This window comes from Myotis davidii, unplaced genomic scaffold (genome assembly GCF_000327345.1).
Source record: "Myotis davidii unplaced genomic scaffold, ASM32734v1 scaffold924, whole genome shotgun sequence".
NCBI classification, from domain to species: Eukaryota; Metazoa; Chordata; class Mammalia; order Chiroptera; family Vespertilionidae; genus Myotis; species Myotis davidii.
In genome coordinates this window covers 86,580-102,097 of record NW_006294764.1, presented here as the reverse complement: position 1 = coordinate 102,097, position 15,518 = coordinate 86,580, and the positions used below count along the sequence as shown (strand labels likewise).

Sequence of the window (15,518 nt, the reverse complement as noted above, 5' to 3'; positions counted from 1 at the left end):
CGCTGTGGGTTATGTTGTTGCTGGGGCACTATCAGCACTGAATCTGGTTTCCTGCACACTTGCATTTGCGTTCCACACCATGTACGACAGCAACTTTGCAGAGTTCCCTCTTGCATTCCAGGACTCCTCAGGAGATGTCGGAGAGCCAGTTTCAGCCCAATTCCTGCAGGTCAGGCTCAGGGACCCCACCTGCCGGAGGGACCCTGCTTACTCCACAGCCGCCCTGAGCCATGGCAGGAGCAGCCCGCTGGGGAGGGACCATGGGAGGTTGGCTCCAGGGCATGTCTGGTCAGACACGCCCCACCTTAACCAACCCCCCTCACTCCGCTGCTGGCCTCCACCCAGGACCGCCTGCATTAGTCCCTGTGCCAGAGCCAGTGCAGCAAGCCAGAAGGCCCGAGCACGAGTTTTCTTTCTTTTTCTTTTTTTTCCATTCACTCCCCAGAGGCCCTTCAAGCGGCACTTCCCCAGGAATTCTAATTAATTTTCTTCCAATGTGCACGAATCCGTGCACTGGGCCACTAGAGTATATACAGTATCCTTTCTAAAGGTCTAATTAGCCTTACAACCCAACTACCACCCCTAATAGAAAAAGTGCTTGTGTTTCAGTCCAAGGAAGAGGACTAAACTAGGCAGTCCCTGAGAGAAGGTAATACCAAAAAAAATACTTTGAAGCTGAAGCAGAAGTCCTGGAGGGAAATTCATGCTTCCCTAGAGCCTGGCTATATTACAAGATGGGCAAAAGAAAAGGGTGCCCCATGTACAAGGAACCCTGGATGGTGGGCAGGAGGTTTTAAGATGCAGAGTCTGTTGGTGGCCAATAAGGAGAGCACTGTGAAGAGCACCTCTGAATTTTCTGGAACAGCAGTATTTAACCAGATGACAGGACCCAATGGTTAGGGGCAGAGGAAGCACCCAATTTGGCAGTGATGGGGGACAAGGGACTTTTGCTCCACTCATTTCCTGGCAGTACTTCATGATGACATTCTCTGCCATGAAAATGGATTAGTGTTTGTTTAGGGCTGGAGGGAATAGGGCGATAGGGGGATGAAAGGTTAAGGATACATGGTTTCTTTTTGGCATAATGAGTATGTTCTAAAATTGATTATGGTGATGCTTGCACTTATCTATGAATATGATAGAAATATTGCATTATATATTTTGAAATGGGTGGATTGTATGGGATGTAAACTATATCTCAATAAAATTGTTTTAAAATAGCCCTGACCGGTTTGGCTCAGCGGAGAGAGCATCGACCTGTGGACTGAAGGGTCCCGGGTTCGATCCCAGTCAAGGGCATGTACCTTGGTTGCGGGCATATCCCCAGTGGGGGGCGTGCAGGAGGCAGCTGATCGATGTTTCTCTCTCATTGATGCTTCTAACTCTCTATCCTTTCCCTTCCACTCTGTAAAAAATTCAATAAAATATATATTTTAAAAAAAATTGTTTTAAAATATAACAAAACATACCACCCCTCCACAGAACTCTTTAGCTGTAAACTTCCCTAATACATATTACTCAAAACTCATCATTAATGCACCTGTATTGTTATGGTAAGTTAGTCTTTATTTTGAATTTATGAATTTAGGTTTATGAATACCAAGGAAAGTAAATGGTAATCATGAAAACTAGTTCCTCGTGAAAACGAATTACAAATAAACAACCAAATTCCTTTTACGAGTCTCCTCTTCAGCACTGACTACACAATTTCAGCCCTGGAACACATCCAGTCCACCACACCTAGTATTGTCTTTGCTAGAAACATCAAAGTATGGACTGTGGAACACTGGACTATCCTACCTGAAGCAATCCTTCCAAGAGAGAGAAGGGTTGTCTGTGTCTCCCTAAACATCCTAACTATCTTTACTAGCAGGTCATGGCTTATCATCCATGGTGTTGTCTAAGCTCTCTTTTATATTTGGTTTATTTATCCCATTAAAGGAACTTTTAAGGTCCAGTTGCCTCACTTATTCGTGCCCATTTGGATGGTGTGTTTCTTAGTATCTCATTGCTTTCCAGGCCAAAGAAGTGCTTCCACTCATTCCTTTGGTTCATGGCAACGACTTCCTGAGCATTTTTTCAGCTTCATTATGTGACCAGAACCATGTAAGTATTCCAAGAGCAGACACACCCTGATTTTAGATAAGGGCATCTTCTTGCCTTGTTTCCAAAGCTCTTCTGTATGCTCTGTACATGTGATAGCAAATTGAAATGGTCTCTAGAGAGGAGTGTTATTAAAAACTACTCGGCACAGTGTGCTTGTAATTGTTTGCCCCTAAAACAATCACCTTAAATTTTTCCCTACTAAATCCAGATACACAGATGTATGAAGCAGTCTGTCTCATCTCAGAGGGAAGGCATGGTGGACGGGTAGGTGGGAAGAGATCAACCAAAAAACCTGTATACAGATATGCATAACCCATGGACACAGACAATAGGGTGGTGAAGGCCTGGGGCGGGGGAGGACTAGAAGGGGTCAATGGGAGAAAAAGGGAGACATATGTAATACTTTCAACAATAAAGATTGAAAAAAAAACAATAAAGATTTTAAAATAAAATAAATAAATAAAATTTTCCTCTACTGAAACTCAACAGTACTGTTCCAGCTTCTAAGCTTGTATTTTATCCCTTCTTCCTTTCTCACACAAAAAAAGCCTGATACCTATGGAAAACACACAGATGCCTTCTGCCAGGAATTTGAATTGAGTTGTTTTACATGCATGAAACCCATAAACATATTTCATAACAGTCCATTCATTTCCTAAAACTAAACTTAATATATTCTCTTTTCTCACAGCTTTTCTCTTTGAAGTAGTCATTTGTCCTAAAAATCTAATCCACACAATTTGTTCTGATAATATATCTTTCAATCTATATTTAAATAATATTCCTATATCTAGCTAAATCGTATCATTTTCCATAATATTAAAAAATTAGGTTTCACTCTTCAGATCAAATTATCTTTCATGCTTGCTATCAACACGTTTCGATTACTTAAATACAGAATTTCATTTCTTAGATATAAAAACTCTTTAATAGATTGTTCTGTATACTTATCTACTGGCCCGCACTATTAGTGTCCTTGCCTGTGCCCATGAAGGACAATTTCCATTTCTGTGGTTCTAATATGTAACCAAAGATTCTGGTTTGTGTGTTTTGGGCAAACGTTTCTCTGTACTTTTTAAGCTACATTACTTTGCTCATGGCACAGCCACCCTCTGAGATTTCCAAGGCATCTGTACAGAGTGGAGTCCTATATTGTTCCCACACATTGACTGCAGGTCAACTCTGGTAACCCTACTACTAATAGGAATACTTTCCTACATTCTTACTGGCCATTTCTCAATTACAAATCTCTTCTTCTAAATCTAACGTTTCTGGTGCCAGCAGAAATCCGGTGCTCGAGGTACCCTCTGCCCCTCACCCCCCCACACTACTCACACAAGGTGCTGATCTCGGATCTTGCGCAGCTGGATCAAATCAGGTTTGATACTGTTCATTTTTTTATCTATTTCCCGGTTGTCCAAAGCTTGTTTCTTCAAATCTTGTTCTAGACGCATTTTGCTATCATGAATCTCACCCAGACGGGATTTCAATTTGTCATAATTCATCATAATTCTGTGAAAGTATTTGACATATTAAGGCTAAAATAGGAATCAAGCAGAAGCATTCTATGGTGGGAGCAGAGCCTAGTATCTTAAGTGTGGTCAACATCTGCTGTTTTTTCCTGGACCATATCCATTCCCACTCTTCTAGTAACAGCACCTTGATGGTCCTGTAGTATGGGTTCCCTGCCCTCATCTTAGATTCATGGGTGAACATCCACACAACCCAGCATGACCAATAAAAGTATTCCATTCCATCTTATCCACACCCTCAGGCTAGTGACTGGCTCAGGAATAGGAGTAATACCAAAACTGACTCAATGAGAGCCAATTCCAGGACTTTGCTACTCTTGTAAATAGAGATTTTTTTTGCCATCTGGATTGCTAAATTATGAGTATGTATTTGATTCTAGGACTCCCAGCTGCTATACTGCACTCTCATAGGGAAAGCATGCCTGAGGATGAAGCCAACACAAAGAAAAATGGAACCAAAAGACAGAGTATGGCCCAGCCTGTGTGGCTCAGTAACTGAACGTAGACACATGTACCAAGAAGTTGCCAGTTCGATTCCCAGTTAGGGCACATGCCTGGGTTGTGGGCTCCAGCCACAGTGAGGGGCTTGCAGGAGGCAGCCAATCAATCGATGTTCTCGCTCATCAATGTTACTATCTCTCTCTCTCCCTTTCCCTTCTTCTCTTTAAAAATAAAAATAAAAAAATCAACAAAAGACAAAGAGTATGAAAGCCCTTGTTTGGGCTTTGGATTGAGCCATGATTGAACAAATACCGGAAAAGCTATATGGATGATATAAAGAGATAACACAAAATAGCAGTTAAGAGCAATGACCATGCAGTCAGCCTGCCTAAGTATGAGTCTCTGGCCTATCACTTACTGTGTGGCTATGGGCAAGTTATTTAAATTCTCTGAACCTTTATTTCCTCTTCTGTTTAAAATGGGTACTTCAATAGTACCTACTTCATTGGGTTACTGTGTAAATTAAATGTGATAATACATGTAAAAGGACTTAACAATGCCTAGCACAGTAGGTGGTGGCTATCATCTTTTCCAGCACACAAAGTTTTGTTGTGCTCTGAATCCTTTTAAGGCACAATTGTCCACACTACTCATCATTCAATATGTGGTTTTATATTACTATTAAGATGTCATCATGTTACTTTACCTCCCATTGCACTGAACTAAAAAATATTTTCTATTTCTTCATTATTAATAATTGCTATTGACTGCAAATGCCAAGATACACTCACACACACAGACATGCCTTTCTGCATCATTACTGTGTGTGTGTGTGTGTGTGTGTGTCTTAATTCTCATGGCATTTCAACAAGATATTATCCACAGTTTATGGAGGAGGAAACAGGCCCTAAGAATTAAGTAACTAACCCAAAATCACATAGTTAGTAAATATTCAACACAAAATCCAAGCCCATGGTTTTAACATTAGGCTATACTGCCTCACACCACTCAGCCCTATTCTTTTGCACAAATAAGTTCACTAACACTTTGGTGCTAACATGAGAAATAATTTTGCTTTTTTCTTGGCTTATTTTTCTGATTGTTACAGCACCTGTTCCGATGCGGAGAGTACATAGCGGTACTCAATGAATAGGATTCATTTTTATTTATTATCCACTTCTTCACTCCTCAAACCACTGTTTTCTGGCTCAGTCTTCCAATATTCCACTAAATTTGCTTTGATAAAAGCTTACAATATCCTTTGGTTGCCAGATCCAATAGTTCTCATACTGCTCATTCTCCCTGTGTAATCTCATTCTTACCATCTACCATCACCTACACACTTATGCCTCCCAAATCCTTCCTGTACCCTGAGTTCCAAATCCAACAGTCTTTCAGACAACTCCATTGGGTTCTCAAAGGAACCTCAAACTCATTGGTTCTAACCCCAAACTCTCCTCATACTCTCTACAGTAGGTCCTCGGGTTACATCGGAGATCCGTTCCTATGGCACGACGTAATGCGATTTTTGCCGTAAGTCAGAACCCACCTACATAAGCACCTACGTCACTTACATGGAGCACATACACAGCAGTAATGAAGTGAAACAGTAAAAAAAATTTAAAAGAAAGATAACAATTCCTGACCTTTACTTGTAGTAAATAAATAATAAAAACCATAAAGCACATATGTACATACATTGAAATTACAGAACATTTTTTTATAAATAAATGGTAGATAGCGACGTAACCACAAAACGATGTACGTTGAGTCCGATGTAACCTGAGGACTGTCTGTATTTTGTGGATAACACCATCCCCTCGTCAATAGGAGTAAACTTTGACTTATCCCACACCTCTCATTCCTGGTCAAGCCTCAGGTCCTCAACATGTCCATTAACTCCAACTCCTTTCCTGCCATTGCTCTGGTTCAGGCCCTCGCCATCTTTTAACCTGACGACATAAGACCACAGCCACTTGCAACAGTCAGCCAGCTGCTCAACCTGCCACGGTCTTGTTCCACCTCCAATTTATTCTCAGACTGCTGCTACTGGTTTTCAGTTCAACAAATATTCAGTGAGCACCAGTATGTACTCTCCACACCATAACAGGTGCTATAACTATCAGGAAAATAAGCCAACATCCCTACTTCCAACAAGCTTGCAGTTTCGTAAGTGGGACATTCAGTAAATGTTACAGTAGGGGTCAGGAGCAGATACTATAGGTATAGGGACAAAAGACCCCAAACCAGTCTAGGGAATTAGAAAAAATTTTCTAGAAAAAATCATGTCTAAGCTGAGTCCTAAAGGGTGAGCAAGAGCTAATATTTAGGAGGAGGAGAAAGAATGCAGAAGAGAGGAGGTTCAGTTTGGTGTCACTGGTTGGAACAGCAAGTACTTCCATATGAAAGGACTGTGAAGTTTGAGGGGTAAAAGCAAACACGACAGAGATTACTGGGGAAGAAAAGACATCTTGTCTCACTGATGTACTTGGAGGTAATTAGGTAGAGTTACCGTTCAATTTCCTTTTCATTCCCCTCTCTGCGAAATCGCTCAATATATTCTTTGCGATACTGTTCTTGTGTGTGACACTGCTCTTCAAAAATTTTAATTGTTTCATTAAAAGCTTCAATTGCCGTCCGTTTCATCTGTATTTCCTATAGGAGAAAAAAAGAAGAGCTATATACTTTATTATCTTTATTTTTTTGGAACTTTTTTACAGTTCCATGTAAGACTGAATTCAGAAAGCTAAACCAGCAATTTTCTACGTTTTTCATCTCATGGCACACATAAACTGATTACTAAAATTCTGCAGCACACCAAAAAATATATTCTTTGCCAATCTGACCAAAAAACAGGTATAATTTTGATTCATTCACATCCAACGGCTATTGTTATGTTGGCTAGTGTCATTTTTTTATTTGACAAACTAAGGGAAAAGAGGTCAGTACCCCTGACGAAATAGTCAGGTATTGCATGTTTTAAAAATTCTTGTGGGACAACAGTTGAAAATCGCCTGGCTAAAATAAGACCCTTTATTTAACTCTTACCCTTATTATTTATATGCAAAATGAATCATTCAAACCCTAAAATCAAAGAAAAAGTATAGCTGAGAACCACGGAAAGACCTAAGTTGCTAAGAGGGATCAACCCCTTGACACACTGAAGACAAGGATAAAGACAGACCTGCCTTTGCACCTATTGTAGTGCTGACCGCCAAAAGGTGCTAAAGGGGTGAATGGATACAGCAGAGGAGTCCATGCAACATGCAAAGACTTATCTCCAGAAGAGCCCTACAGAGTCTATTTTTTTTAAAAAAAGATTTTTTTAAAAATATATATTTTATTGATTTCAGAAAGGAAGGAAGAGGGGAAGAGAGATAGAAACATCAACGATGAGAGAGGATCATTGATTGGCTAGCTCCTGCACACCCCCTCCTGGGGATCGAGCCCTCAACCCTGGGCATGTGCCCTTGACCGGAATCGAACCCAGGACCCTTCAGTCGGCAGGCCGACACTCTATCCACTGAGCCTAACCAGCTAGGGCCAGAGTCTATTTATTCTTGCTTTAGTTTCTAAAGCATGTAGTTTTCACAACAGAATCAACAGTAAATTCATCTGACTAAAGCAGAAAATGAAAAAGGGGAGAATAGCTGCAAAAATCAGATGCAGACTAAGATGTAAAATGAAAACGCCATAAAACAAAAGCCCATTCGGCACCAGGGTAAGACGTCTGAGGGTGTTTGTAGACTTTAGCATCTGACTCATGATTCCCCTAAAACCTTCAAAGAGGATTAGACTTTATTCTATTTACTTTAGAAAGTCAAGAAATATGTATAAAGGTCTAGAAAGATTACTATCCTCAATGTTTATAATTTTTAAAGGTTTGGTGCTTACAAGATAATTCCTCAACTATCCAGCATTGATTAATTTCAACAAATGATTATTGAAAATCCACTATACAGGAAGTACCATCTGGTGATAAAGAGATTCATAAAACATGGAGCCTACCTTTCAGGATTTGAACTACACAGGTGAAATAGATTTCTGAACTCTAATAGGTTCTGTTTCATGTCGTGGTAGGGAAATCAAGTGGGATAAATTAGTTACTTATTGCTTTACAGAGGCTTCATGAAGAAGACAGCATTTGAGCTAGTTCTTAAAGAACTGGGGTGGGGGGAAATGCAGCATCGCACACAGATGGCATGGCATGTACATGAAATATTAGATGTTCAGGGATAAGCAACTGCTCAGTAGGGTTGGAACAAAGGTTGATGAGGGAAGCTCAAAACTTTATGATGTCCCATATAATTGAGGTAATATTATACCTATCTCAAATAGAATTGCAAACTTATTAAAATGCCCACATCTAAATATTTAGCTACAAATTCTGCACTCTGAAATTATAGTAAAGGGTACTGGCACCCTTGCAAAGTTAGAAAATACTTACAAAGCTCTGGCCCTGTATTTTCAAAGAAAACACCAATAATATAGACTTTACTAACACTGGTATATGTGTTGGTAAATAGGGCAGCAAACGGGAAAGTATTTGACATCACTGTCCAAGCAGCAGCTCCCCTGTAAACAATGTCACTATACCTACTACCAAAACTATAAACCTACCTGGATCTACACCCCTTCCTTCTTCCTCCTCCCTTTATCTACCTGTGCTCTGGGGCTCACCTTCTCTTCCTTCTCAGGTACTTCCATCCATTATATCAGCCAGCCCCTCTTACATCATTAACTCTCCCCATCTAATGGTTCCTTCTCATCAACATACAAACAAGTTCTAGTGACACCACTCTGGAAAAATAAAATCCCTAACCTAAATCCTCACCCAGTCACAGTTAAACTTCTTGAAAGAGTTGTCTATATGGCTGTCTCTTTCTTCATCTCTCATTCACAATCCAACTCACTCTATTTTAGCTTCTGTACTCACCATTCCACAGAGACTGCTCTTCCAAGGTCACCAATGATCTCATGGCCAAATTCCTGTCCCTTATCCCAATCTATCACTAAGTCCAATCACTTTTCCTCCTAATTATATGTAATCCAGATGTTAAATAGCCTCACCTGTAGTCAATTCTCACCCTGTGCCAACCAACACCATCTCTTTCCCATTCTCTGGGAAGAATTCACTTATATCACAGCAACCTACATTTTATCTAAGATTTCATAGAAATATAGAGGAAGTCTATAAAACTTATAAAGACACAACACAAGTATTCTACAATACTTATGAACACTACAACACTTATAAACAGAGGAGGTCAATTATTTAATCTCCGTTTAACACTTATTGTCCCAGCCCATCTCCTGTACCACTAATTACTGGATCCTCGCTCTCTTCACTCACCTCCCAAGGCTTTAAGCTCCATAGCTTTCTGGGCTCAGCCCATTTCAAGTCCTGCTCTGAATTCTCACATAGAGAAATTTAGCCCTCTTCTAGTTTCGACCTACTAGTGGCATTTGGTTGCCTCCATCTGCCCCCCAAACCCAGCTCTCCAACCAGGGATTCCAAGTTCAGAACCTGGTCTCATATCAGTTGCTTCGAACTCATAATATGCTGTGAAATCCCCACTATTACAAAGCATGTTCACAGCATGTGGAGCTTTCTCCAGCCATGTCAGAAAGGAGAGGTGCAACGGGCAGCCGATCCATGATTCTCTCATCATGGATGCTTCTATCTCTCTCTCCCTCTCCCTTCCTCTCTCTGAAATCAATAAAACTGCATTTTTTAAAAGAAAAGAAAGGAGAAGTGCAGCTCTATACAAGCCAAAGCCACATGCAACAGTGGCCATTTTTTATAGCTTCTATTCACAGGGGGCTTAGTCCTACACTAGACTCCACTTCACACCATTAGTCTGACCCATGCCCTGACTAAATATGGAGGCTCTGGGTTCATTATCTTGCATAGACTCATTCAACAAATAAAACAATAACTATATGCCAGGCATTATTTGAAGTGTTCAGGATACATAAGTGAACAAGCTTAAAGATTTCTGCTTTCCTGGAATTTATAGTAGGGAATTATACAGACAATAAGTAACAGATACGGTAAGTAAGTAAAGTACATAGTTTGTTAGAAGGTAAGAAGCATTACGGGGGGGGGGAAAGCAGAGTGGAAAAGGAAGGTTGGAAAGTTGCAATTTTAAATAAAGTTGTCAGGTAGGCCTTATTTGATAACAACATTTGAGCAAAGACTTGAAAGAGGTGAGGGGGTTAGACAGGTGACTGTCTGAGGCCAGAGGATGTGTTTCAGGCAAGGAAATAGCCAGTGCAAAACACAAAGGTGGGAAGCAGGTCTAGTATATTCAAGGAACAGCAAGGAGGCTAGTGTGGCTGGGGCACAGCAAAGAGAGTTTAAGAAATGAGGTCCAGGAGGAACAGGGGCACAGATCATAATGGCCATTACAAAAACAACTCTGGCTTTCAGTCTGTGTAAAATGTGGAACCAGAGCTGGTTCTTAAACAAAGGAGTGCTGTGATCTTACCTACGTTTTACAAGTATCACCTAGCTGCTATGTCGAGAATTGATTAGGGGAAGGGGAACATGGATAAGGAAAGGACAGGAGGTTTCTGTGCTAAATCAAAGCAAGAAATGACAGTGGCTTAGATCAAGGTATTAGCAATGAATGTGGCAAGAAGGGGTTGAATTCTGGGTATATTCTAAAGGTAAAGTCAACAGGAATTCCTGATCGACTGGATACAAGGTATAATAGAAAGAGTCTACTAGAATGACTTCAAGGATCTTGGCCTGAAAGATCTTGAGGATATGATTGCTCTCAACTGAAATGGGCAAGGCAAAGGGTAGAACAGTATTGAGGTGAAATATCAGGGTTCAATTTTGGACATGTCAAATCTGAGATATCTACTAAACATCCAAGTGAAGCTGTTCATTAGGCAGCTGGATGAATGAGTCTAGAGCTAAGAGAATTTAGAAGTATTTGGGATACATAAGTGAACAGGCTTAAAGATTTCTGCTTTCCTGGAACTTATAGTTTAGGGGATTATGCGGACAATAAATAACAGATACGGTAAGTAAGTAAAGTACATCGTATGTTAGAAGGTAAGAAGCATTATGGAAAAAAGAAAGCAGAGTGGAAAAGGAAGGCTGGAAAGATGTTTGGGAGTTACTAGCATATAATGGTATGTAAAACCATGAGATGGTTTGAAACTACCAGAGAGTAAATAAGTAACTAGAAAAGAGAAGACAACCTGGCCCGGTAGCTCAGATGGTTAGAGAACTGTCTCGATAAGCCAAGGTTGCAGGTTCGATCCCAGATCAGGCACATACAAGAAACAACCAATGAAGCATAAATACATGGAACAACAAATCAATGCCCCTCTCTCACTCTCTCTCAAAAAAAAAAAGTTGGAATAAATCTGGAGAGGTGGGGGGAGAGCGCGAGAGAGTGAGAGGGAGGAAGGGAGAGGGAGTGAGCGCCCAAGCCAGCGAGAGCAGACGACGAAGATCAAAGAAGAGAAATGAGCAAAGAAATCAGCAAAGACTGAGAAGGAAAAAACCAGGGAGGTCCAAATCTCAGTGACCTCTACTTATTTCCAAATCTGAAAGTTCCATTTATGGTTATTATTATGGATGCCTGTTCCACCTCTGATCTATAAAAATATTCATATTGGTTCTGTATACAGCTATGTGCCTTTTTATTTTTTATTATTATTTTTTTGTTAATCCTCACCTGAAGATATTTTTTCATTGATTTTTAGGGAGAGTGGAAGAGAGAGGGAAAGATAGAGAGAAACATTGATGTGAGAGAAACACATCAATTGCATGCGCCCCAACCAGGGCCCAGGCCAGGGAGGAGCCTGCAACCAAGGTACATGCCCTTGACCGGAATCGAATCCAGGACCCTTTGGTCCACAGGCCAATGCTCTACCCAAACTGGCTAGGGCAGCCATGTGCCTTTTAAAATATTTATTTTTTATTGATTTCATAGAGGAAAAGAGAGGAAGAGAGATAGAAACATCAATGATGAGAAAGAATCATGGATCAGCTGCCTCCTGCACATCCGCACTGGGACTGAGCCTGAAATTTGGGTATGTGCCCTGACTGGGAATCGAACTGTGACCTTCTGGTTCATAGGACAATGCTCAACCACTGAGCAATACCAGCCAGGCCAGCCATTTGTTTTTAATGTTTATCATTTTTAGTGGGAGATACGACATAAGTGCATAAAACAAATGCACAGCTTAACAAATTATTATAAAACTAGAGGCCTGGTGCACAAAATTCGTGCATGCGGGGGTGTCCCTCAGCCTAGCCTGCACCCTCTCCAATCTGGGGCCACATGGAGGATGTCCAACTGCCGATTTAAGCCCGATCCTTGTGGGGTCTGGCCTAAACTGGCAATCGAACATCCCTCTCACAATCTGGGACTGCTAGCTCCTAACCACTCGCCTGCCTTCCTACCTGATTGCCCCTAACCGCCTCTGCCTGCCAACCTGTTCGCCCCCTAACCACTCCATGCTGGCCTGATTGACGCCTAACTGCCCTCCCCCCTGCCAGCCTGGTTGCCCCCAACTGCCTTTCCCTGATGGCCTGATCGCCCACAACTACCCTCCCCTGCCAGCCATCTTGTCATGGCCATGTTATGTTGGCCATCTTGTGATGACGTCACACATGACACCACCTAGGATTTTATTATGAAGGATAAACATCCACTACCAGCACCCCCAGAAATTCCGTGCATCCTTTCCAATCACAACTCTCTTCTTCCCAGTCCATCTCCCCTGCCTTGGTGATAATACTATCCTTTATGATGATTCTTTGTGATTCTTCATAATTTTATCACTTTATGTTCCCATCCAAAATAAAAAAGTTAACATCTGTCTGGTTTTGTCCATTATATGAACAGATGTGTATTATATGTATTCTTTTGCATCTTTTACTCAATATTCTTTGTGAGATTAAACATAGTGTGTGTTGTTTGTATATAGTAAAATCCATCACTGCTTTGTTTAATGCAGAGGAAAGGAATTAAAATTTAACATTTGGACTAATACAGATTGTGTTTAACAAATATTGTCAGAGTACTTCAAACTTTTGAAGACTAGGGCCTCATCTCTCTCCCTCTGTGTTTCTGGAGTCAAGCATAGTATCATGCCTAGACGAGGTGTTCAATAAGTGTTTTTTTGGATGGTTACACTGACCTTTGTAACCAGATTACCTATCTCTCTCTCCCACACTCACTCACTCAAATATAGTTGGGGTTGCCATTACCTCCATCTTACAGATGAGATCTGAAACACATAATCTCTCAAGGGATAAAAGCAATTTTTAGCATAACCAGGATTAGAAAATAAATCTCCTGAATTCCACCTAGGATCATTTTATATAGTTTAAGAAGGTAATACATGCAAACAGAAAAAAATATATCAAAAATATAAAAGGTTATATAGTAAAGAGTAAGTTTTCTGCGTTAGGACTCTCACTGTCTTAATATCTTACCCAGAGGATATACAGTGTCAGTTTCTGATCAGAGTACATATGAACATGTACACATATAGCACCCTCTACACAATTTTTTAACCATAAATAACAGTATACCACATATATTTTTTATAGCTTTCATTTCTTACTTAGTATATCTTAGAAATCACTCCAAACCAATACAAACCTCCCACATTCTTTCTAACGGTTATAGAAGACCTCCCCTGCAGCGAGTTGTGATCTGCAGCTACATCTAACCTGTGGGCAGAGTGTGGAAGCAGTGTGTGTTTCTAGCAAGTAGTTTTAAAAATAGGAAACATTGCTTTTATTCTTGTTCCTATTTTTCCTTCCTGATTGCTAGAATATGGTTATGGTTGATATTGGAATAAGCCAACTTCCACAGATAGCAAGGCATCAAGACAGAAGAAACCTAGGCCCCAATTACTGTGGAGTTGCCATAAAACCCCTGAAATGCCTATACATAAAAGAAAACTAAATTTCTATCTGAAGCCTTTGTTATTTTATTTTTTTGTCACTAGCAGTCAAACCTTATTCTAGTTAACACTAACTGACATAAAATATATCCTTAACCAATAAAAAAGTGATTTATGAATAGGAAAGGAATTTATATCATCAAAGTCCCAAAAAGGCTATTTAAGATATTAAGACCTCTAAAGATTATCAGGTGAATTAAAGAAAATTTGATGTAAGTATAATGTTGCATACTTACTGGCCTAAATAACAAAAACATACTAACCTGGGATGTTCTGGTATATTCTTCATACAGCCTGTCATACTCTTTACTCTTTTCCTGATACTGAGAGTGATACTCCTGCAGTTTTTTACCTACGGCATCAATGTTATCTTCTTTTACCAACTGATCCTGTGCAGGTGAACAAAAGAAGTAAAGAATGTCAACAATTCCACATTAATTTCTACATCTATTTATTTTTAAATTGCAATTCTACTGTAAGTTTAAACCACTGGATTAATATCAAGCATACAAAAGCACCAAATCCTTTTGTTAACATGAAGATCAGCCTTATATCACAACAAAATAGTTAATACTTTTAATACTTTAAAAATTAAGAAAAAAAAGTATAAATAGAAAACATAAACAAAAATTTTTTAAATATATTTTTATTTATTTCAGAGAGGAAGGAAGAGGGAGAAATGTAAACATAAATGATAAGAGAGTATCATTGATCAGCTGCTTCTTGCATGCCCCTATTGGGGATCAAGCCTGCAAGCTGGGCAGATGCCCTGACACTGAACCGTGACTTCCTGATTAATAGGTTGATGCTCAACCATCTGAGCTCACCAGCCAGGCAACAAAAGTATTTTATATAAAGTTAATAAATACATGCAACAAGCTATTCATAGTTGCAACAAAATGAGTTCTAAAATTCTTAAATCTTCAGTAGAAAATTTTAAATGACTAGATTTCTTTTTTTAACTGGTAAGTCAGAATCAAATAACCCTGTTAGGTAATTACGTGAGGAATAGCTCTCAGGAACTTGTGGAATCATACCTGCTGGTACTTGGACACTGGGTACATGAGCTTCACATCGAGCTTGGGATTGTATTGAGCAAGAGATTCATGATGATAGTGGTGAACGAGCTCCACCACAGAATTAAACGTCAGAGGGTCAGAAAAGCCGTATTTCCCGTCTCGGTGGTAGATTTTTATTAACTTATTATTGCCTCCTTTCCTGTAAACAACAAGATAACAACTGTAGATTTTGCCAAAAAAAAAAAATTCTACTGAAGTACTACTACTTTCATATAAAGATATGAAAGCTTGATGTCACATAATAAACAAGTTTTATTATGCTGAGGCTAGAACAGGTGAAAAGGCATATACAAGTATGTGTGCAAAAGTATATGCAATATCATATTATTTTTACAACTATTTCTTTTATCTATAAATATCTTGCTTATTAAAGGTTAATATACCTAAACCGCAGTCAGTATCAATAAATGGCAAAAAT

The 15,518-nt window shown here is 39.8% G+C and overlaps 1 protein-coding gene across 3 annotated transcripts in view; it reads right to left on the bottom strand.

Moving 5' to 3' along the window:
• Positions 1-15,518, bottom strand: part of PIK3R3 (phosphoinositide-3-kinase regulatory subunit 3) — an 86,360-nt gene that overhangs the window by 15,903 nt on the left and 54,939 nt on the right. For all 3 annotated transcript variants that reach the window (XM_015567509.1, XM_006769223.2, XM_015567510.1), the window contains 4 exons: positions 15,059-15,239; positions 14,285-14,410; positions 6,592-6,734; positions 3,442-3,618 (listed from right to left, as the gene is read on the bottom strand). In XM_015567509.1, the coding sequence (XP_015422995.1) occupies positions 3,442-3,618; positions 6,592-6,734; positions 14,285-14,410; positions 15,059-15,239 (627 nt within the window). The remainder of the gene's footprint in view (positions 1-3,441; positions 3,619-6,591; positions 6,735-14,284; positions 14,411-15,058; positions 15,240-15,518) is intronic.